The following is a 21,746-nucleotide window of genomic DNA, read 5'->3' on the forward strand; positions in this document are numbered from 1 at the left end:
CCCTAAACGTTAAAGAGGATGACGGAGTCCAACTACGCCCTGACCTTTCTCATCAGGATAACAAAACACTTATTCTGAAACATCCTTCTTGCCTACAATGTTTGGATGCCCCCGACACCAAGACATGTGTATTTCTGGACATGTTGGGATACGTTGTTGAATCCTCATGACCATCTTAGGAGGTAGAAGGGGAGCCAGTGCTCACAGTGCTGGACAGAGGGAATGGGTCATTCATACACACTGGGCTTTCCTACCCTTGTGGTCCTCAGGGAGGGGCTTATACAACACAGACTTTTTGCATCCCCTTGCTGCAAACACTTCCCTGGTTTCCCATGCTGCCAGGCTCTGTCCACCTCCCCAGCCTCACTTGAACCTCCCTCACCTGCCATCTTCTATGACCCTTCTTGGTCCCTCAGTGGACCTCAGGGCCTTTGTACATGCTGTTTCCATTTCCTAAACACTCTGCCTACTGAATTGCCACATAAACATTTAAGTCCAACTCAAGTTTTGCCTCTTCAGGGAACCTCCCCCACCTTCCTCTATCCCTGTGACCCTCCCAGAGTACCATGTGTAGCACTCTTCAGTGGTGTATATATTTACGACTATGAATTTTCTTCACAGTGAGACTGTAAATTCTAAGAGGTAGGCACTGTGGTGGTGGCTCTCCATTGCCTTTTGGGAGTACAGCAAGGGCCCCAGAATGTAGTAGGTGCTCAAGAAATTCTTGGTGAAGGGATGAATGCATGGCTATCCAGATGTGGCCATCTGAAGAAGCCTCAGGAAAGGTGATCTGTGGCTCCCAATCTGTAGGACCCAGATATAGCCCTGTCCCACATCTGGTGCACCTGCAGCCAGGTTTCTAGAATTGCAGGGCCACTTGCTGCCAGGTGGAGATCCTTCATGTGCTCTCCCTGTTCCCTTTCCCAAGGAAATCTTATTTCTGCCATTCCCCATACACAAAGCATGTGATCCCATTTCTGGGCAGCCTCAATCTTAAAGACGCTGACTTTTTCCTTTATGATAAAAAACAAAAAAAAAAACAAAAACAAAAAAAAAAAACGAATTCAAAACGTGCCTTTTCACCCACTGCAGATTGCAACACTTTCCTGGAAAACAAACCAAAAAAAGAAAAAGTCAAAGCATTTCTCCCGCTTCACACATGAACCAATACCCAGCACGTGCAAGAGCTGGGAAGACCCATTCATCAGACACTCATCACACCCCAGTCCACAGGAGGGGGCTTGGGTCCAGCTGGCCTTCACAGTATCACAGAGGTCTACACTGCCCCTGTGTGTCCTTAGCAGGATCAATCAGAACCCTTCCTTGGGCTTGACATTGGACATAGGAAGCACACCTCTGTCGTATGGCTGAGGATTTTGACCCAAATGTCACCTTTAGGCCACTATGGAGCTATGGAAAGCCACCCTTCCTGCTGAGAGGGAATGAATGGAACCAGCACAGACAGGGAGGCAGAGCCTGAACCCTGGCTCCTGTCAAAGCAGGTCCAATCCCATGGCATGTCAACAGGAAGCAGATCTCTTTTTTGCTGGCCGAGCTGGTTTTCTGGCATTTGAAGCTGGGAGTCCTTTTTCCTGCACAATATTGAGGATGGCCACAGGGTGGGGGAGTGCAAGGCAGGAGGAAGTGGGATGGGCTCAGAGCCTCCTTTTGGTGCACAGGCACATTAAGTGCAGAAGAGTCACAACTTTGCTCCACAGAGAAGGCAATTGGAGAAAGGCAGTGGGAAAAGGCCAGATCCCAGAGGCTGGGACACACAGGTGGGACTCACTCACCGGACTGCCAATCACCTTTCTTCCCCCTGGTTCTTGGGGAGACACTGGGGAAACCCTCCGGTTTGTTTGGGGTACTTTTGGTACTAGAGATTAAACCCAAGGGTGCTTAACCGCTGAGCCACATTACATCCCTAGACCTTTTCATTTTTTGAGACAGGGTCTCACTAAGTGGCTTAGGGTGTTGGTTAATTGCTGAGGCTGGCCTTGAACTTGTGATCTTCCTGCTTCAGCCTCCCAATTCAATGGGATTATAGGCATATGCTGCCCATAATCTTAGCATATTTTAGCCACCACACCTGGCTAAGAACTCTTGAGACAATGAAAAGAAAAAAACCCTATGGGGGGAGGGGAGACAAGGTCATCAAGGCTTGCTGTATCCAATGACCTACTAGTGGCCATTCAATGGGTGATGGGGTATGATCAGCTGGGGACAGTTCACCCTATCCATTAAATGTTCCTGGAAGGAAGATAGAACAATATGGCATTACTCAAATGCTGAGCACCTCCTCAGTCTAGAAGGCAGAGCTTAGAAGCAGAAAGGTGGAAACAACCCAAATGTCCTTCAAAAGACAATGAAGCTGGGCATGGTGGCACATGCCTGAAATCCCAGTGGCTTGGAAGCTAAAGCAGGAGGATTGCAAGTTCAAAGGAAGCCTCAGCAATTTACAATTTAGTGAGACCCTGTCTCAAATTAAATATAAAAAGGACTGGGTATGTGGCTCAGTGGTTCAGTGCCCTTGGGTTCAATTCTTGGATTAAAAAAAAAATTAAAACATAGCAAATAAGCAAAATGTAGTCAAGCCATACAATGGAATCTTATTTGTCCATGAAAAGGAATGATGTACTGACATATGCTACAATGTGGATGAACCTCAAAAAAGTTAATATCAGGTGCTGTGGTGCATGCCTATAATTCCAGGGAATTGGGAAGCAGAGGCAGGAAGATTATAAACTTGAGGCCAGGTGGGCAACTTAGTTGAGACCCTGTTTCAAATTAAAATAAAAAGGGCTGCGGTGTAGCTCAATGGTAAAGCACTTGCCTAGCAAGGCCCTGAGTTCCATTCCTAACTATTCACACTCTCTCTCTCTCTCTCTCTCTCTCTCTCTCTCTCACACACACACACACACACACACACAGCACCCCAAGGCCCGTCTTGCTGGGCTACCTAGTGACCTCTGGCCCAAGGGCTCTCTGTAGACTTAGAAAAGGCTAACTTAAATTTCAGAGGCCAGTGAAGGGGAGGGCCTGATGGTAGCCTGGAGAGGAGTCTCAGCTTTTTTTTGTTTGTTTGTTTTGTACGAAGAATTGAACCCAGGGATGCTTCACCACTGAGCCACATCTCCAGCCCTTTTTATATTTTATTGTGAGACAGGGGCCAACCAAGTTGCACAGGGCCTCACTAAATTGCTGACATTGGCTTTGAACTTGCAATCCTCCTGCCTCAGCCTCTCAAGCTGCTGGGTTTACAGATGTGCACCACAGTGCCCTGAAGTCTCTCAGCTCTGAGGGAGAACAAGTGTAGGGTGAGGCACTGGAGGGGCAGGGTGGGGGAAATCGGCAGGCCAAGCAGGGAGGTCTTGAAGGCGACTTCCTGAGCAGGGGGCTGTGATGGCAGAAGGAAGGGACATGCACATGCCTGTGCAGCCAAATGAAAGGGAGACTGAGGCCGGCAGGAAGCCAGGGGCAGCAACAAAGATGAGGACAACTGACTGAATTGGGGCCCTAGAAAAGGTGGGGTCCCCAGTATGGGAGGAGCATGGGGCCTGAGAGACAGGGGTGTGTCTCACGGGGTCAGGGCAGGGACCTGGGGAGGAAGGCAGGGGCTGCAGGCAGGACGGGAGGCAGAAGAGTGTGTGGAGAGGTAGATGGGAAACTAGAGAGGCTGAGGCTGAAGGGAGGAGGGCAGAAGGCGGAGGATATGGGGTAGGACAGAGGCACAGCAGTTGTTCTAGTGAGCACAGGAGAGTTGTCCTTCTGACAGCGGGCCACTGGAGCCAGCACTGGGGAGGTGGCAGGTGGAGCAGCATACCCATCTACCGATCAGGCAGAGGCAGGAGATGTGGGATACATTCGGGCACATATGTGAACACATGAACATGAAAGATGTCAACATGTGCAACACACCTGCTCACAACATGCAAAAACACACAGTAACACAGAACTTCCATGCTCACATGTCACACACACACACACACACACACACACACACACACACACACACGTGCATAGGCAGGGACGGAGCCAGGCCCACAGCTGACATCCCCACATAAACAGACATGGACATCCAGATGCTCACCCCAGAGGTCCAAATAACGGCCATGCCAGGACACACTGTCCCTTCAACCCAGGTGTAGGCTACTTTACACACATATACACACATACCCTCACACTTTCCTTCCCAAATGGACTCATCTGTGCACACACAAAGAGCATAAACCCAGGCAGCACATGCATACCCGTGCACCACACATGCATGCCCACGTAGTACCCACATCCATGGCCTACATTAACCTCCTGGGAAGGAACCCTGGGTACCCCCACAAGAGGCAATGTTGGTTCTAGAGCCCCAGCACCAGGGGCTGCTTGGGAAAGTGAGACTCAAACCACAGCCATTGCCCAACACACCCACCCTGCCTAGCCCAGGGTCAGGGAGGAGCCAGGGCCAGGCCTCGCGTGCCTGCCCACGCATCCGTTGCCACCAGCAGCAGACACCAGGCCACCAACGCAGACAGCAGGGATTGCAAGGATCTTGCAAAACCTTCCCCATTCCTCAGGGTTCAGCTAAAGTGCCTTTTCCCCCAGGGAAACTCCCCAGGCTCCTGTGGGCACATTTAACCTTCTTTTGGAATTCTGGTTCTGCCATGACCAGCTGTGATTTGGGGAAAGTCACTTTACCTCTCTGTGCTTCATTTCCACCTGTGTAAAATGGAGATGACGAAAACCTACATTGAATATATACATAAATTAATTGTGCACCTCCCCTATACACACACAGGTAAATGACAGAGTCCTCCTCCTCATCCCCATACAGTCAACCAGCTGCAGACCCTCACCACCTCCCCTACGGCCCCTTCCATCTACCTCCAGCTCAGGCCCTTCCCAAGGGGCAAGAAGGACATCAAAGTTTCTTATTCCATCTCTACAGAGGACCAAGAAGCCATGTGTGGACTACTTGGAATGCAAAAGACCAGGTTGCTCTTCCTGGCAGGGATGGAGATGAGGTCTTTAAACCCCAAATTTCCTCTCCCGTATCTTTGAGGAAGGCTTGAGAGGTCACTTCCTCTGTATGGGCAGGAAGATCAGAAAGGGTAGAAATGGGCCACTGCCTCTCCCCGCCTGAGGTTTCCTCATCTACGTCCTCCCCCGCCCAGGCCCACATCCTCCCAGCAAAAGCTGGACCCTGGGATGGCCACCAGAAGCCTGAGAACAACTTCCTATTACCTGAGGGACAGTGGGCAGGTCATGAGCACTAAGTTTCACTGTCTGTGATGTGGACAGGTAGACGGGGGTTCACAGGGCTCGGAAGTCAAGGATGTGGGCTGTGACCCAGCAAGTATCCCCAGTTCTGGTTATGAATGATCCAAGCTGAGCCCAATCCCAGGCCCAGGCTGACCACACTAGCTTCCTTTGCCATAGGACACCCTGGGGGCCTGGGTGAGACAGGGAGGTGGCTGCATGATCCCTCACCTCAATATTGGAGAACTCAAGGCTCAGCCTGGTGTGAGGTCCAGGGTCGCCTCCCTGAAAGGCACTCCCCTGTTCCTGGGGAACCTTGTGCCTGACCCCAGATGGGTCAGAATCTCCTTAACATTCCCAGAGCAGATCTCTGTGACTTGCTAGAGGCTGAGGTCCAGCCCTGTGACCACCCAAGGACTCTATTACCCTCAGAACTAAAAACCCTCCTCATGGACACACTCAGATATGTAGCAGAGACACAGGTGGATATGCTGACAACTAGGCCTGGGTCCATGTCAGACCAGCCTCCTGGGCCTTACCCAGGTCAGTCCCCCAAACTAGTTAAGGCCATGTTGGGACCTAGTTAAAGGGACTTGTCAAGACCTTGATGTCCTTAGAGAGCCACAGTGAGAAACACCCAACCAGACAGTGACTCACAGGCAGATAGACAGATGGTCAGACCCCGACACTGGACTTTAGGCCAGGAACTCTGTAGGCACACAAGTAGCCCCAAGAATCTTGATTCTGAAGGCTCTGCCTCCGGTCCAGGACACCTCCCAAGCCAGTGTCTACACCAGCTCTCCAGAGGAAAGAAGCAAGACTTCACCGTCCTACCCCTACCACAGAGAAACTTAAAAAAAAAAAAAAAAAGAAAGAAAGAAAGAAAAGAAAAGAAATCCTCCCTTCCCAGGTTTCCTGAAGGAGCTGCTCCCCACATTTCCATGCATCGGGAGGCAGAGGATGAAAAACTGAGGCTTAGGGAAGGGGCTGGCCAGGTCCCCACCACTCACTCACCGGGCCGGGACTGTGCTCTCGGCTAGCCTGATCTGCACCCTGAGTCCCGAGCCTTGGGGTTCCCAGAGGGAGGACGGGCATACTGCCAGAGGACTTGTCCCTGTTCTGGCTTTTCTGGGGAGCCACCACGACCTCCAAATACAGAGAAGTCACACCCTTCTTCCCTTCCCAACATGGGCGGGTCTAGGCTGAAGGCACCTGATAACCTCTTGGGTGCATCTGGGGGGGGCTCAAGTGGACTACAGCAGAGTCCTGGCCTTGCAGAGTGGGAAGGCGGGCCCTACGGCAGGAAATCCAGGCCCAGATGTGCCCAGGCGTGCAGCCCTTGATGACGGAGCAGGCTCTAGGTGGGCTCACCTGTTCCGTACTCCCAGCCTCAGCAGGGACCTCCCAGCATGCAGGGACCCTGCCTCCACTGCTCTAAAAAAGCCCTGGTGGCGAGAACTAACTGACCTCTCCACCAACAAGAGGGACCATCAGAACTCAGGTGAGGCCCAAAAGCAAGCAAGCCACAATCTGGAAGAAAGGGGCTTTGGGGCCCTCCTCTATGGGTTTCATACCAGCCCACTTGTACCCAGATGGTTTGGGGGATGCCCAGACAGAAGGATCCAGAAGTCTCTGCCCATGTTCAGACCCCCCTGATGGACATGAGGCCAGGAACTCTGTGGGAACAGAAGCAGCAAGGAATGAAAAAAGAGCCCAGACTTCCAAGGCAGACAGCCTTGGGTGGGAGTCATGTGACCTTCGCTGAGTCCTATCACTTGTGAACTTCTCAAAGCTTCGGTTCCTCATCTGGAACATGGTGATGTTTCACGTTCTGCTCAGGGAACTATCATGAGCAGCAAGCGAGGTGAGGTGAGCCCAGTTCTCAACAGCTACACAGGGAGAGAACAAGGCCTGGGGACTGCCCTGGCTGAGAGTAAGCCCTAGATAAGCCCCATGGACCACAGCCCAGTCTAGTCAATATAAAGTCTTTTATTAACAGATGATTTTTTAAAAAAGAGAGAAAGAGAGTGAAACAGAAGTAAAAACACTTTTCTTGGAAGCCCCAGGAGGGGGGAGGCACTGTCAAGATTTTGCCTGACTGGAAGCAATCCAGCCAGACATGGGACCCTGCCCAGTGGGGGCAGCTGTCCCTCAGGGGAGGTGAGGGGGATGGCTCAGGCCTCAGGCAGGGACTGTGCAAATGCCGAGGCCACTACAGGGAATGATGGGTTGGGGGCTTAAGCCCCAGAGCACCATGTTCCCCGCACGGGTAGACACACGGTCGGGCTAGCACCTGCCCATTCCACCTGTGCGTGTACACGTGTCCACGAGAGCCGGTGCCAGCACACAGCTTACATACAGAGAGTGGAATGAGGGTTCCCCCGCCAGGAACAGGGGAAATCATCCCAGAGCTTGAGGAAATAGCTTAGAGAAGTCTCTGGAAACCCAGAAGATCTGGGATTCTGCACTGATCCCTACAGGCCTTAGGAGGCCAGGCTCTCTGGCCTTCGCTGGAGGACTGCGATGACACTGTTGATACCATCCTCAGGCACCTGGGGACAAATGATCAGGAAGGAGGGCCAGGACTGAATCCAATCAGGAATGCCCAGATGTCCTGCCTGGCCCAGCTGGGATTACCTTATGGCCCCTCCATTCTGGGCCTCAGTTTCCCTCCAGGATCCCCTGCCCCAACTCATGGTACTCACCAGGGCATGGTCAAAATTGAAAGTGCTGATGTAGTATGCAGAGATGTCAGCAGCAGCCAGGGGACCCGCAATCTGGGCCACAATCCCACATTCATCTAAGGGATAAGGAGGGACACACAAGGCTTACACTGGCCACTGTGGTTACACCATAGGCCTTCCCTACCCCCCAACACAGGGAGTGGCCTCACCGAAGCCTAGGGGCTGTCCACCAATGCGCACCATCCTCCACAGCTCGCCTGAGGAACTGGTCAGCAGGAGGTCACTAGGGAATCTGGGGAGGCATGTGGGTGATAGGCAGGGCACCCCCATCTGTCCCTATCCCACTGTGAGTCCCTAGGGCAGGTGTGCATTTAGACCTCAAAAGTCTGGTGCCCTGCCTTCTCCCTCCCCAGGCTAGCATAGGGTCTGTTGCCCACCTAGAATCAGGAATCATACTTTTTTTGTGTCTCAGCATCCATGACGATAGAGATGTAGCCCTCAATGAGGGAGAAGGCGAAGAATTGGATGGAGCTGGGCTCAGGACTGCCTGGGGCCACTTCCTTGGGGGCACTAGGGAGGGACAGCAGGGTCAGGGTTTCTGCCAAACACCCAGCCCACTCTATCTACTTACAGTCAATCTCTACTGGGAGGTGCTGGTGGGGATGGGGTAGGACAATAAGCCTTGTCCATGCTGAAGATGAAAGACCCCAGAGGTAGAGGATCTGAACAGGGAATGATGGGAGTGGCTCTGCTGACCACAGGAGAAGGCTCTAACTTTGAGGTTAAGACCTTCCCTGAATATCAGTGAAGGGCATGCGGAAACCATGGGCTGCCAGGAACCCTGAGACACAGCAAAGGGAACAGGGTGCAGACGAAGCAGATAGGACAAAGGTGAGTCAGAGTGAAGGAAACAGTGGTGTGAGGACAAAGACCAAATGTACACACAACCCACCTGTGAGAGTAGAAGAGGACATCAATGAGGGTGGTGGCGATGGCTGGCAGTGTCTCAGGGTCCAGTGTGAGAACACAGAAGCGGTTCTGTGGACTCTGAATGGGATGCACTGTGGGGCTGGGCCCTGCTTGAGGTGGACAGGGCGCCAGATGAAAAGGCATTCACGGGCTGGGGCGACCCCTGATGGTCAGTCTGGGAATAACCCCAGGCCGGCTTACCTCAAACTCCAGGAACCAGCCTGGGACCTCCCACTCCTCCTCCCAGCTCAAGAGGCAGTTAGTGTCTGCTGGTTTTCCCATGCTCCCAGACCCACCAGCATAAGGGAAGAGCCCCACTGGAAAGTTTAGGTGTCAAGAGGCAGACCTCACCATGCTGGGCACGAGGAAAGCCGTTGCTGGAATCATCCCTGGCAACAGGTACAGGCTCCCCACCCACTTCACGGTAAATGTCGAACTCCTGGGCCAGAGTGTGGATCACCACAGACAGGTCCTGCTCCCGCACCTGGGCCATAGGCATATGGCACATCACATGGGTCCCCCAGGCACCCATGCCCATGCTGCCTTGTGCCTATACCTATGGGAAACTTACCAGGATGAAGTCTGTCTGGTAAGTGGATAGCATCAGCACAGATACATGGTGCTCGGCCAGTGGCGTGATGACTGAGCGAGCAATTTTAGTGACCCCAGCAGCCTGCACTGCTGCACCACTGTGCGACGATACATTCATCACCAGCCAGGTGGCTTCAGCCACTTGCAGAAATTCCGATGGGGGCAGCTCTGTAGTAGGAGGCAAATGCCTAGTAAGGGCCTTCAGGGCTAGCCCTACCCCTTTCTGAGACTTAATTTCCCTGTCTGTGCCTTGGAGGGTCAGCAATATATAGGCAGGTCTGGAGATGAGAGCTGTCTCCCCCTAATGCTGCAGAGTAATACCCATAGGTATGCAGACTGAGAAGTGCTTTGGGTACTGTGTGTGTGTTGGCGAAGGGGGGGGGTGTTGAACCTTCCCATTAAAGATCTGAACTCCAGACTCAACTAACTGGTTTCAAATCCCAGCTCTGCTAATTACTTGTTATGGGGCAAATGATCTGTTTCCTTATCTGTAAAATGGGATGAAAGTAATGTTTTGAGCATTAACAGAAGCTTTATATCACAAAGCACCACTGGGGGGCGCAAGCAGATTGGGTTAGCCTGTGGGTGGAAGGGCTTTTCCTCGTTTGCAGATCCAGACTTCCCTGAAATTAAGTAGCAACTCGGAACCCAAGGCCTGAAGTGGAGCAGCAAGGAGATAGGACAGCCTCCAGTTGGTTAGTGTGATCCCGGCCTGTAAGGAAGTAACTCTTGCAGAAGTGGGAAGAGACAGCAGCTCCAGGGCCCAGGGAGGGACCAGGCTGGCGGCCAGTTCTGAACAAGGGCCAGGGCCCCGGTTGGCTGCTGTTCCCAGAGGCACAGCCAGGAGGCCCCCAGGACCCTGCCCTGGCTGCCTGCTCCTGCATTCCTTTCTCAACCCTCAGACTCCAGGAGTTCCTAGACCAGCAGGAGAGGAGCTGACGTGTACCCGGGATAAAAGTCCAACAGAAAACAATGCTTAGGGGTTAAAACAGCAGCAGGAACCTCCTTCCCCCACCCCACACATTCAAGTCCGGACCTGTAGCTAAGATACCTGCCCCCCTCCTTACTGGCCTAAGGCAATTAAGTGACCCCTCCCTGACAGTTTCACTTTTATGATACCCTCCTGGGACCCTGCTAGATCACTACCGTAACTATACCCATTTTACAAAAGAGGAAATATCTCAGGGAAAGTGATTTCATCAAGAGAGCCAGTGAGTGGTGGAGTAGAATTCGAACCCAGATCCATCTGCCTTTCAAGGCCCAAGTTCTTGGGATCTGGATCCCAGCATCCGTTAGGAATCCTGCATAAAGGGAGGCATGAGACTAGACCCCACCTTTAAAGCCCTCCTCGTCCACCATGAGCGTGTAATCCTCGGGGGTCTCCGTCAGGCTGAAGAATTTACACCTGGTCGGGAGTAGGGAGGATCTTCAGCCTGGAGTGGAGCACTCCCGGGGGGTGGGGGTGGGGGTGGACTGAGCTCAATTCGTCCCAAAGGACCCCCTGCCAGGCGCCTTCCTGCCCGGCCCCCATCCGCAGGCTCAATTTCCCCTGGCAAAGGGGTGTGGGCCCCATTTCCCCAGGCAAGGGCTGTTGTCCACCTCCAAAACTCCCTCCCCGTAGCCTCCCGCCCCTCCATTACTCCAGGGAGGAGAGGCTCACACCCGAGACAACACCAGGGGCATCGGACCTTGGGCCCCCAGGCCGGCCCCTCTGACCTGATGGGAGGCGTCGGGAAGGAGCTCTCCGTAGTGGCCAGGTAGGAATGCCCCCACTTCACACCATTCGGAGTTAAGCATTTCCCACTCCAGGCTGTTTGCGCCTTGACTGGCCCTGGGATGCAGCCTCCGGGACCGGATAGGCGGCGGTCCCCGGGAGGGTAGGCCCAGGCCGGATGGCGGCCGGAGGGGGAGCGCCTGCCTTCCCGCTCCCGCCCGCCTCGCGACGATCCTAATCCTCCAACCCTGGCCGGGAGAGACAGTGAAGAGCCCCCCCCGCCCCCATCGGCGCCCCCGAACCCGGGAGCGCACCGGCTACGGCGGGGCAGGAAGAGCAGCTTGATGAGAGGGTGGGTGTAGAGCCAGAGACCCTGGCGGGCGAGGCTCAGCACCCGCACCCGGTGCTCTAGGATGTGCAGCTCCATCTCGGCTCGCGCGGCCCCAGCCCCGCCGCCAGCTAAACCGAGGCCGGAGGCGGGGCGGCAGGGGTGGCTCCCCGGACTTAAAGGAGCCGCTGTGCGGGACTATACACGCCGCTCACAACACTGCAGACCCGCCCAACAGGGCACTCAGCTGGGCGCCCAGCTACTTGACGGTCACGCCCTTCAAGATGCGCAGCCTATGCAAGGTGGCCACGCCTTCCACACCAGTACTTCACCCAGCTTCTTCCAGCTCTCCGAGCCCCACCCCGGATGGCTCCACCCCTCTAGCCCTAGCTCCCGAATCACCGCTTGATTCCACTGGGCCTGCGTTCCCTGGGCCCCGCCTTGACCGCGCCCCCACCCTTTGGCTCCGCCCTTTCCACCAGCTGGCGGCTGTTTAGTAGGAACGGGTTTGATTCTGTCCTCTGGGGCACACACGTGGGCATTGTGGTTGAGGGCTTTAAGACTAGGAGGGGCCTTGAGACAAACCGGAGCCTGACTGGGAGTAGAATGCTGCCCCCAAATTCCCGGAACGAGATGTAATTAACTCCCAAGAGTGTGATGGTGTGAGGCATTTCTGTCCTTCCTCTTTCTGGCTTCGTGTGAGGCAAAACCTCCAAAGCTGACTGAAGTTGTGGTGACAAAGGCCCCCCCGTTCCCAAAGCAGTGGCTGCCTAGGATTGGTATTGATAATATCCCCTCTCCACTTTGCAAGTGGGCCACCAGGCCTTGGTGGCCCCATTTTTCTCACCCAGTTCCGGAGAAGACTCCCCACCAGGAGCTCAGAGGTAAGGCGAAACCTAGCCACCTCTGCCAGTCGGGTAGAGCACTGAAGATGCCCCAGCTTGAGGTCCCTCAATAAAAATGATACTCAGAAGTGCCTGGGCTAGGGATGACCAGGGCTCTGCAGGGACAGACCCATGCAATTAAGGCTCACAGGATACTTAGACCTTAGGCCTGGGCTTTGAGCTCTGCAGAGGCCTTTCCGGAGCCTGTAGGCATTAGCAGAACCCAGTTGGCCTAAGCACATCTTAATTTGCTTCAGGCCCAAGGACGCCCCCAGAACTGGCTGGCACCCCAGATTCTTATCAGACCTCTGCAAGGTCTAAGACGACCTCAAGGCTGAGCAGGCATCAGCAAGCTCAGGTGGCTTCATGGTAGAGCTGAGCATGCTCCAAGGGGCTTTTTTTTTTTTTTGGCTCAAGCATCCTCTGGCCTCAAACAGAGGGTTTGAACCAAGTGGGTTAAAGTAATACTGAGCAGGCTTTCTACCTGTTCTGGAACCTCCACCACAAGCACCTAGGGATCACGCTAAACCTATTCCCTGCATTCTTGGATTTGTAGGTATTCCAGGAAACTCTGTGCAACCATGATATCCTGGCCTGTCCCCTAGAGAACTGGAGGAAGGAGGAGTGTTTCTCAGACTGAGCCCATCTCACCCAGGGCAGGTGAAGATAGGGTGGGAAAACACAGGGTAATGGGCAGGGGGAGGAAGTGGGTGGTCTCCCTCGAGCCTCCACTGGTAGTTCACCTCCCTAGGCTTCAGTATCCCCAGCTGTACCAGAAAAAGATGTCTCATACACAACCAATGCCTAAAAGCTCACAGGCTCTGCTCCTCCCTCCACCCTCCCCACCCACTATGGCCTGGCTGAGCCTGGTCTCCTGCCAGGAACAGCTCCTATTGTTTGACTGGAAAAGCTGCTTCCTCAGCAGAAGGGGGGGGGGGCCTTTCTCAGGGACACCCTGTCCTCAGCCTTGCCAGTCATCAGTTGTGACCAAATGCCTGCCTGGCCTCTCAGTGGCAGTAGGATCACTAGAAAACTGGTCAGGAGAGGGAGATGAGTGAAGGGATCTAGGTGCCAGTGTGACTCTTCATGTTGGAAGGCAAGGCTCCTTTCCCACTCGGCTCCAGTTCCCTACCTCTCAGGCACACCACACAACCAAGCCTGCCTGCCACAAGGTAAGTGCTCAGTAAACATAAGGCAGCATTTTATCAAGGACCCAGACTTCTCCCCTCACCTGTCTGCCTCTTGACAGAGGTCTGGGCTGAGCATGAGGACATTCATGGTTCCTCACCCCTGGTGCCAGCTCCCAATCTCCAATGAGCACTCAGAAGCTAATCAGGACCTGAAGTGGCATCTGGCTAGGCCTTGGAGGGGAAAGAACTTGAAGCCACCTCTGCAGGAAGCCCTTACCCTTCAATGATTATTAAAAGGGACCTAAGTCCAGGAAATCATAACCCTGCTCTGATCCAGTGGTGGGCTCCAAGCCCTGGTGTCCCTCATCCATGGCAGAGGAAAGGGATGGGGTCAGGGAAGATGGGGCCAGTAAGAGGGGCTGGTCCTGGACTTGGCAATTCCTCTGCCAAAGGTTCTTCTCAAAGAGGATAGTTTTGGGTTAAGAGATGTGGAGAAGAGATGCTAAGCACCAGGGTGTCACCCCTTCCCAGTCCCTAGCTACACACCAACTCTCTACACAAGCCTGTTTATTTCTGTACAAAACCACATTTCTATTTTACACAAAGGGCACCCCACCCTCTCTCCTCATGCCAGCACCCTAATCCTGGGAGCATCCAGGAAGGGTGCTGAATGAGGCCCCACCCACTTGGCCCTGGCTTCTGTCTGCCCTGGCTGGGCCAGCCAGAGCTCCACTCTAGAGAAAATAAATAAGGAGGCTCAGGCAGAATCTGTGCTAGTCCAGCCAGACTCTCCCAGCCCAGTGGCCAAGCAGTGGGGCCCTTGGGTGAGCAGGAGCTGGAGCATCAGTCTTCAAATCATGTAGGTGTGTGGAGACCCCCACCCTGGAGGCCTGAGCTGCCGGGGTTACAAGTAGGTATCTTCACTCTCCTGGGATGTCAGGCTCTCCTGGGAGCAGTGGTGGGCTAAGTCCTGGGGTGCTGAGTCCTGGGGGGCTGGGGCCTGAGAGGCCAGGTCCTTTGAGGGCACATCCTGTGAGAGACATGCATCTCCTGCAGCCGTCACTACCGCAGCTTGGTTGGGGGACAGGGACTTGTCCAGTTGCCCACTTGCTTTTGTCTGCTTCCGCTGCTCCTTCTGGACCTGCTTGGGAGGCTTGGGCTTGGCTTTGGAGCCAGGGAGGGGTGCATCTGGGGGTAGGCGGATGGACGGTGAAGGTTGCAGGGCAGGCCGGGGGCCGGGCTCTGCATCTAAGATGGCCTTGGCACCATGCAGCCTGGGTGGGGAGCGACACTGCAGCTCACCCCGTGTCTCCTGCCAGCGCCGCAGCTGGATGAGATGCTCCCGCTCAATCTGGCGCTCTGTCACAGGCAACTCTACCACCTGCAGGGGCAGTGAGGGGCAGGTGGGCACCAAGAAGAAGGACCATCACCAGTTGTTTCAGCCTGGACCCCTGCTCTCCCTTCAGCATCTCCCAGCTCTCACTGATAACAGCTGAACCCAGCAAAGATGAGAATCTGGTCCCAAGCTGTGGTCCCAAGTCCCAGAGCTGAGTGCCAGGGACATGAAACCCACTGCCTCTGAGGAAAAAGCTGCTCACAACACAAGTCAATTTGCCTTTCTTACTGGGCAAGAGAAATAAGGCTCAGGACAACACCCATTCTTGGCCCACATGCCCTGCCCCCCAACTGCCTAGGGCACCCTGGCCTCCTGGGCTAATTCCAGCTGTGCCACTTTTTGGTTGGTGACTGGGGGAGTCACTTTATGATCCTGCCTCTGTGAGCCTCCATTTCCTCATGCGTAAAATAGGGATAATGGCACAGTCTTCAGCAGCTGTTGGTAAAGCAAGTACAAAAATGGGCTGTTGCTTTCTATTTCTTCCCCACGCAATGGCATCAGCCCTATCCCCTGGCCTCAAGCCATAGAAGCTGGCCACTCATGTATCACTTCATTGTAGCCTGAGAGAGCGGTATCCACAAAGGAAAAGAAAAAAAAAAAAAAAAAGGAAAAATAAAGCCCAGGCCATGAATGTGGGACCAGGAAAGAAGAGGTTACAGGTTGCAGCTCCTCTTCATTCCCCGGTGGCTTGGATAAGGAAGGTCCTACAAACCAAGGCCTCTCTGTGCCCCACCAAGACAGGAAGGTGAGGTCCATCTGCCCTGTTCAGGGCTGCTTAGCAGTGGGCCCAGCATGGGTAGCCCATCCTTGTGAGCAGAACCCTACCAAATCCTCCTCCCTCCTAGTCGCCACAAGGGGCAGGTGTAGGCCGAACCTCCTGAACCAGGAAGGCTTCCTGCATGATCTTGGGACTGAGGCTCCGCAGTTGCTCGATGGTCTCGTACTGGCCCTGGCAGGCTTTGAGCTTCTCTGGGGAGCCCAGTGCGTGCTTCAGTAGCACCAACCCCACCCGGAAGATGATCTTGACTCCTGCATGGGAAGCAGATGGTGAGTGCAAGGAGGCCTCTACCAGGGCTCTGAAATTCCCCCCAGGCCAGCCTGGTTACCCTCACAGAAGAACATGTCCCAGACACGCAGCACAGAGCTCCAGGGCAGGGTGCGGGCAAAGGCGCACATGAACCACTCTGTCATGTAGAGCAGCGGGTCAATCTTCTGACGGCTGAGGTGCTTGTGGGCCACAGGTGAAACCTTCTGCAGCAATGAGAAGAGGATCTCGCCGTCCAGCTGGATCGCCTCCTGGGGGGACATCAAGGCCATGGGGCCATTACCAAAGCCGCAGTGAGCAAACTAGACAGCTGGTCCCCTCATGGAACTTATAGTGAAAAGGGACTAGGAGAGGGGATAACAGTGCTGAGTGCCCTGAACATGGCAGGAACAGGAATGCTCAACAAGTACCTGACAGAGGGTTCTCCCTGCTCAGGCCAAGGAAAGTTCCACACAAGCTGAAAGCTGAGAAAGGAGGAATTTTGAGGGGAATGGAGCTTCAGGCAGAGGTTTACTCCTACGCCACCACAGCAGAGGCAGGAAGAACTTTGTGCTCTGGAGGAATTTCAGTCCTGCCAAATGGCCCAAGTGGTTGGAGGGAGAGATGTAGGCAAGTGTAGCACCTATGACACCAGGGTCTGGGAGACCAGACTCTAGGACTTCAGCCTGGAATGACTGTAGAAAAAAGAGCCTAGAGGCATCCAGCTGGGGTCAGGTCCCAAGCCAGCAAAGTACTCACCAATTTCTCACTGTAGTAGCCAGGCAGATACTTCTCACAGATCTGTACCAGACACCAGAAGGCTTGCTATGGGCGAGAAAAACATCAGGCCTTGCTACTGGGGTTGGTCCCTTTGCCCACCCATGTGTCCAAGGCCTGATGGTACCTCAGCAGGCATGTGCATGAGTAGAACAGCAGCAATAGGCGCCTGGGCTTGGCAGTAGCCCTCCTCAGGTCGGTACAGCGTGTAGGCCTTTAGCACACGGAACAGGTCCTGCTGGCTGTGGAGAAGTCAGGCAGGACGGCCATGACAGATTGATTCTGCCATCCACTGCCCCACCTGTAACCACTGGACTGGACCTCCTTCAGAATTTGCACTTTCCTGGAAAGGGGCAGTGACCTACCTGTGGTCACCAAGGGGCTGGCCTCCCACTGTAGCATATGGATTCTCACCTGACTAAGAAGGAAGGTGGAAAGAGATTCCCCCATGACAGGTGAGGAAAGGGGAAGGACTGGGACAGGTTGCCAGAGAGGTACAGGGTAAAGTATCAGGCTGGAGGCTGGAGCCCCTCACTGGCAGCTCCACTGGCAGCTTTGTCCCAGTCAGTCCCTTCTTGCATACCCTCTTCCTACCCAATCCTCACTATCCCTTTTTTACAACAAAAACCTGTTTGCAGAAGACCAGAGTGGGCAAGCTCTAGCAGTCTGGGGAATAAATGATGAAAGCTGCCCAGAGGAGATGCTAAGAACTCTATCAAACATAAATCAAAGAAGGGAAATACTGGGCTGGGGATGTGGCTCAAGTGGTAGTGCGCTCACCTGGCATGAGTGGGGTGCTGAGTTTGATCCTCAGCACCACATAAATATAAAATAAAGATGTTGTGTCTATCGAAAACTAAAAAAAAATAAGTATTAAAAAAAATCCTCTCTCTAAAAAAAGAAGGGAAATACTGACAGAATTTGGGATACTGGGATACCTGGTTTCTGGGCCCCCAAGGATACCTCCAATCTCATTGCACCCACTCTGCCCATTGAGGGACAGGCCCTAGAGCCCCTCTTCCAGCCTATAGTCCTGCTCACCCATGACCTCCACGGGACACAAACATCTCATGGAAAGGGAACTGTCTGTGAAGGTCACGCTCAATCACATCAAGCCATTTAGGGTCCCCGGGAGACATGTCCAGCTCCTAGAAACAAAGACAAAGGCACATATAAGGGGCTAGGGAGAGTGAAGGAGAGCATTCCTGGCAGAATTGGCTGGTCCCAGGAATAATATTTAATGCTCCTTTTTTTGAATTTCATGTCAGTTATAAGGATGAGTTTTATTTGTCAAAGCTCACTGAACAGCACACTCAAGATCTGTACATTTTTCCCTATATAAAGTTATGCTTCAATATTTAGAAAAGAAAGAAAAATAAATATGAAGGAAACTAAAAGGGCTGAGCAGGGAAGCTGAGCCAAGTACAAGCTGCAGCATCGGGGAAGGTGCTGGGAAGGAAAGGAGGTTTCAGCAAATATCCTAAGAAGACACCACCAGGTGACCTCATACAAGTCCCTCTCCCTTTCATGCCCTTAATAGGGGTGTCCAGTATTAAACTAAAGAATTTAGGATGCCTGAAATTTGACCATAGAGTAAGGACTGAAAGGAAAGGTGAAAGAGTACGGAAGGCTGTGGGAGAGGAAGGGGTTGGGGTTTCCACAGTGAAGGAAGGTGTGTTATCCTCTGGAGCCCCACGAACACTCAAGACAGGGCCTGTGTGTGTGCTGTGTATTTCTAGCAAAATTCAGTTTTTCTTTTTTTTCAGAAGGGGAGAAGATCCCCACAAATTCTCCTGGTGGTTCCCATGAGGTATAGGGACCTAAAAACCCCTAAAATTAGTTCCTAGAATGTGTTCATCTGGTACCTCAGCAGCCCAAGGTATCTACCTAACCACACTCAGGCTGATGAAAAGGTAAAAGAGATAGCTGCAATCACTCTTGGGAGAAGGGGTGTGCTGGGAATCAAAGCCAGGCAGGGGCCACCCACAGAGAAGCCAGAATTGCCATCACTGGGCCTGGGACCTTCTTGAGCCTGCACAGTGCTGGTACCATCATGAGGTGAAACCAGAGAAGAAAAACAGGTAAAAAAAGAACAGGAAAGTCCTCCTTGTCCAAGAAAGACACAAGAAATAGCAAGTGCAGGAAAAAATGGAGTAGCCAAGTCCTATAGAATCTGTCCTGACTGTTGAGATGGAACGAGCTATCTAGAGCACTGTGTTAACTGGAAGACCCAGTAATACCACAGCCCACTCCCTAGACTCCTGCCATGGCTCATGCATGTGAAGCATTGGAGAGAGCTTCCCATTCCTGTCTGTTTCCTTTGGGTCATTTAAAGGAAAAGTCCTTCCTAGCAAACCAATCTCTGGGCTCCCAAGTCTACTTCAGGGACCCACTGCTCAGATTCAGAGCATCAAGAAGGCCTTTTTTCTCGGGGTTGGGGTTGTGGCTCAGTGGTAGGGCGCTTGCCTGGCATGTATGAGGCACTGGGTTTGATCCTCAGCACCACAAAAAAATAAATAAAGGTTGTGTCCATCTACAACTAAAAAATATTTTTTTAAAAAAAGGTCTTTTCTCAACTTAAAATCAGCATACTACAGTAATGCATCCATGTCAATTTTTTTATTTGAATTCATTTTATTCTTTTTTATGGGCAGTTTACTCTCCATTTTCTCTTCCTCTCTGCACCAGTTAGCTATTACAATAATAATGCTGCATTAACAAGCCATCCCAAGCTCATCAGTTTAAAACAACAATCATTTCTTCTTATTCACAAACCTGAGTTTGGTCAAACTAAAAGCATTTTATAGCTGTAGGCTACGCTCAACAGGTGTTGGCACCAAGCTGCAAGTCAGTCCAGTCTCATCTGCATGTCTTCCATGTTTCTGATACCTGTGGGTCCTCATGGGCATGTTATGCTCATGGTGATAGCAGAAGTGCAGAAGAGCAAGTCAGATTGCACAAGCACATTTCAAATCTCTATTCATTTCTTGTCTGCCAGTATTGCATTGGATAATTAAAGTCAAACATTCAAACCCAGCATCAAAGTAGCAGAATCTCCTATATTTCATCCACAAAGGTATGAAAACAAAGCATATATTTGGCAATTATCTAATTGGCTATATTCTCCATAACCAAATCTTCTCCAAATAGTTGGCATCTACTAATTGATAAGTTCAATATTCATTTATAAAATAAGAATAGTAGTAATAATGTTTGCCTCACAGGATTACTTAGAATTGCTTAAAATGAGATGCCATGTCAATGTACTTCAATAGATGAATGGATAAAGAAAATGTGGTATATATATTCAATAGAATATTACTCAGCTTTAAAGAAGAATGAAATTATGGCATTTGCCAGTAAATGGATCGAGTTGGAGAATATCATGCTAGTGAAATAAGCCAATCCCCAAAAGCCAAAGGCCGAATGTTTTCTCTAATATACAGATGCTAATTCACAATAAGGTGGGGTGGGGTGCACCAGAGAAGAATAGCATTACCTTAGATTAGGTAGAGGGAAGTGAAGGGAGGGGAGAGGATATGGATATAGGAAAGATAGTAGAACGAAACAGACATTATTACTTTATGTATATATGTGACTGCATAACCAATATGATTCTATAATATGTACATTCAGAAAAATGAGAAATTATATCTCATCTATGTATGATATATCAAAGTGCATAAATGCATTTTACTTCTCATGTATAACTAATTAAAACAAATTAAAAATCACCTCAAAAAAAAAAAAAGGCCTTTTCTCAGCAAATCAACTTCCTTGCACAAGCAACCTTGCAAATGTCACAGCGGGTAGCCAGTTCCTCTTTGGACATACCACTCTACATATATGTACAGAACTCTGCTCTGCTACACCCACTGAGGACCTGCTGAACTGTGCAACCAGGACGCTGGACAGACCCCCATGTTCTTGGTTCTCGGGCCTATGCTCTGGCAGCCAGACATTGCTATGGACTTGGGGCAGGGCTCTCATCCCTGAGTTCCCCACCCTGCCCAGAAAGTAGCCCCTTGTAATGGAGATGAAGCCACTGGGAAGAAGACACTGGAGTTGAAAGGCCACTCTAGTGTGGCCTGGTATTGGTGCTCTATGGGAATAGCCAATTTCCTTGATTCACAGTTTCCCCCAGCAGATGTCCCACCAGTTCCTCTTTCCCTGGGGCCAAGTGCTGCCAGTTAATAGCTCTCAGCCTTTTCAGGGCAACAACAGAAACTCTGCCCTGCTGTGCTCCTATCCTCCTTTTTCAGAGAGCAGGTCTAGCCAGACAGGAGTGTTCACCGAAGCATGAAGGATGTCAACAAAGAACTAGTGGCTGACAGTTCTGTCTCACTGCCTGTCATTAGTCCCAGTGGCCTGGGAGAAACCCTGATGCCTGGGATGAGGTCTGGCAGGTAAGCTGGGGCAATTCTGGGGAAGCCAACTGCCTCCTCCCAGTTCCCCAGGGGAGTAGGTTGGAGGAACTGCCCAGGTCAGTGAATGGAGGGGTAGTGTACTCTGGCCAGTCACTGAGTTGGGAGCAGCAAGAGAGGGGTAGGGCAGAGGGAGGCATGGATACAGTGGGCACCGTCTCTGGCCACAGAGTCACCTCTCACTCCTGAAGGGAGTTTAGAATTGCTACCTTCAGGGATGATGACCCCTTCCTTCAGGCAGCATGTCTGGTCTGGTTTGGAGGTAGGAGGAAGAGAAGAGGATGAAAGGCCAGGCAGTGTCAAGGGTCTTGTGGTCCTGCTAGGCAAGCCCAGAGCACAGGCCCCAAACAGGGAAATGCTCTGATTATTCCTCCTGATGACTAAGAACTGGGAGGTAGCTCAATAAGTGCCCCAAAACAAACCTGAGTAATTGTGAAGACAGAGCTGGAGTTGGGGGTTAGGCAAATCTATCCATCCCATTAAGGTCTATTCAAGGCTACACCCTCAGATGAACACAGCCTCCAGGAGTCATGGTTTCCCAAGACTGGGCCAAAACAGTCTGCTAGTCCTCTGTT

The 21,746-nt window shown here is 52.2% G+C and overlaps 2 protein-coding genes across 3 annotated transcripts in view; both read right to left on the reverse strand.

Moving 5' to 3' along the window:
* Nucleotides 1–7,242: 7,242 nt before the first annotated feature.
* On the reverse strand, nt 7,243–11,755 carry Castor1 (cytosolic arginine sensor for mTORC1 subunit 1). 2 transcript variants are annotated; one of them, XM_026408953.1, is made up of 9 exons: nt 11,523–11,755; nt 10,829–10,899; nt 9,475–9,662; nt 9,255–9,387; nt 8,887–9,010; nt 8,391–8,504; nt 8,144–8,226; nt 7,956–8,050; nt 7,243–7,802 (listed from the first exon to the last, which is right to left on the reverse strand). In XM_026408953.1, exons 1-9 carry the CDS (start codon nt 11,633–11,635, stop codon nt 7,734–7,736), a joined length of 990 nt encoding a protein of 329 aa, XP_026264738.1. In that variant the 5' UTR covers nt 11,636–11,755; the 3' UTR covers nt 7,243–7,733. The 2 variants fall into 2 exon arrangements, with proteins under 2 accessions (XP_026264738.1, XP_026264739.1); XM_026408954.1 differs by lacking the exon at nt 8,391–8,504.
* Nucleotides 11,756–14,139: 2,384 nt separating this feature from the next.
* Tbc1d10a (TBC1 domain family member 10A) overlaps nt 14,140–21,746 on the reverse strand; it is a 32,666-nt gene continuing 25,059 nt past the window's right edge. Inside the window, exons 4-9 of the mRNA XM_026408951.2 lie at nt 17,789–17,895; nt 16,875–16,989; nt 16,730–16,795; nt 16,053–16,242; nt 15,821–15,975; nt 14,140–14,931 (exon numbers count right to left, since the gene is read on the reverse strand). Of these exons, the coding sequence (XP_026264736.2) occupies nt 14,455–14,931; nt 15,821–15,975; nt 16,053–16,242; nt 16,730–16,795; nt 16,875–16,989; nt 17,789–17,895 (1,110 nt within the window). The 3' untranslated portion in view covers nt 14,140–14,454. The remainder of the gene's footprint in view (nt 14,932–15,820; nt 15,976–16,052; nt 16,243–16,729; nt 16,796–16,874; nt 16,990–17,788; nt 17,896–21,746) is intronic.

The sequence above is a fragment of the Urocitellus parryii genome, chromosome 3 (genome assembly GCF_045843805.1).
Source record: "Urocitellus parryii isolate mUroPar1 chromosome 3, mUroPar1.hap1, whole genome shotgun sequence".
Taxonomy (NCBI): domain Eukaryota; kingdom Metazoa; phylum Chordata; class Mammalia; order Rodentia; family Sciuridae; genus Urocitellus; species Urocitellus parryii.

Bases quoted from the DNA above. Each gene is read 5' to 3' on its own strand.
- Castor1 (XM_026408953.1), bottom strand. From the start codon at position 11,635: ATGGAGCTGCACATCCTAGAGCACCGGGTGCGGGTGCTGAGCCTCGCC. The intron at 9,388-9,474 runs GTAAGTTTCCCA...CCTATGGCCCAG, and splicing joins ACCAGACAGACTTCATCCTG to GTGCGGGAGCAGGACCTGTC. The intron at 8,227-8,390 runs GTATGATTCCTG...ATGCCTCCCCAG, and splicing joins GATGCTGAGACACAAAAAAA to ATTCCCTAGTGACCTCCTGC.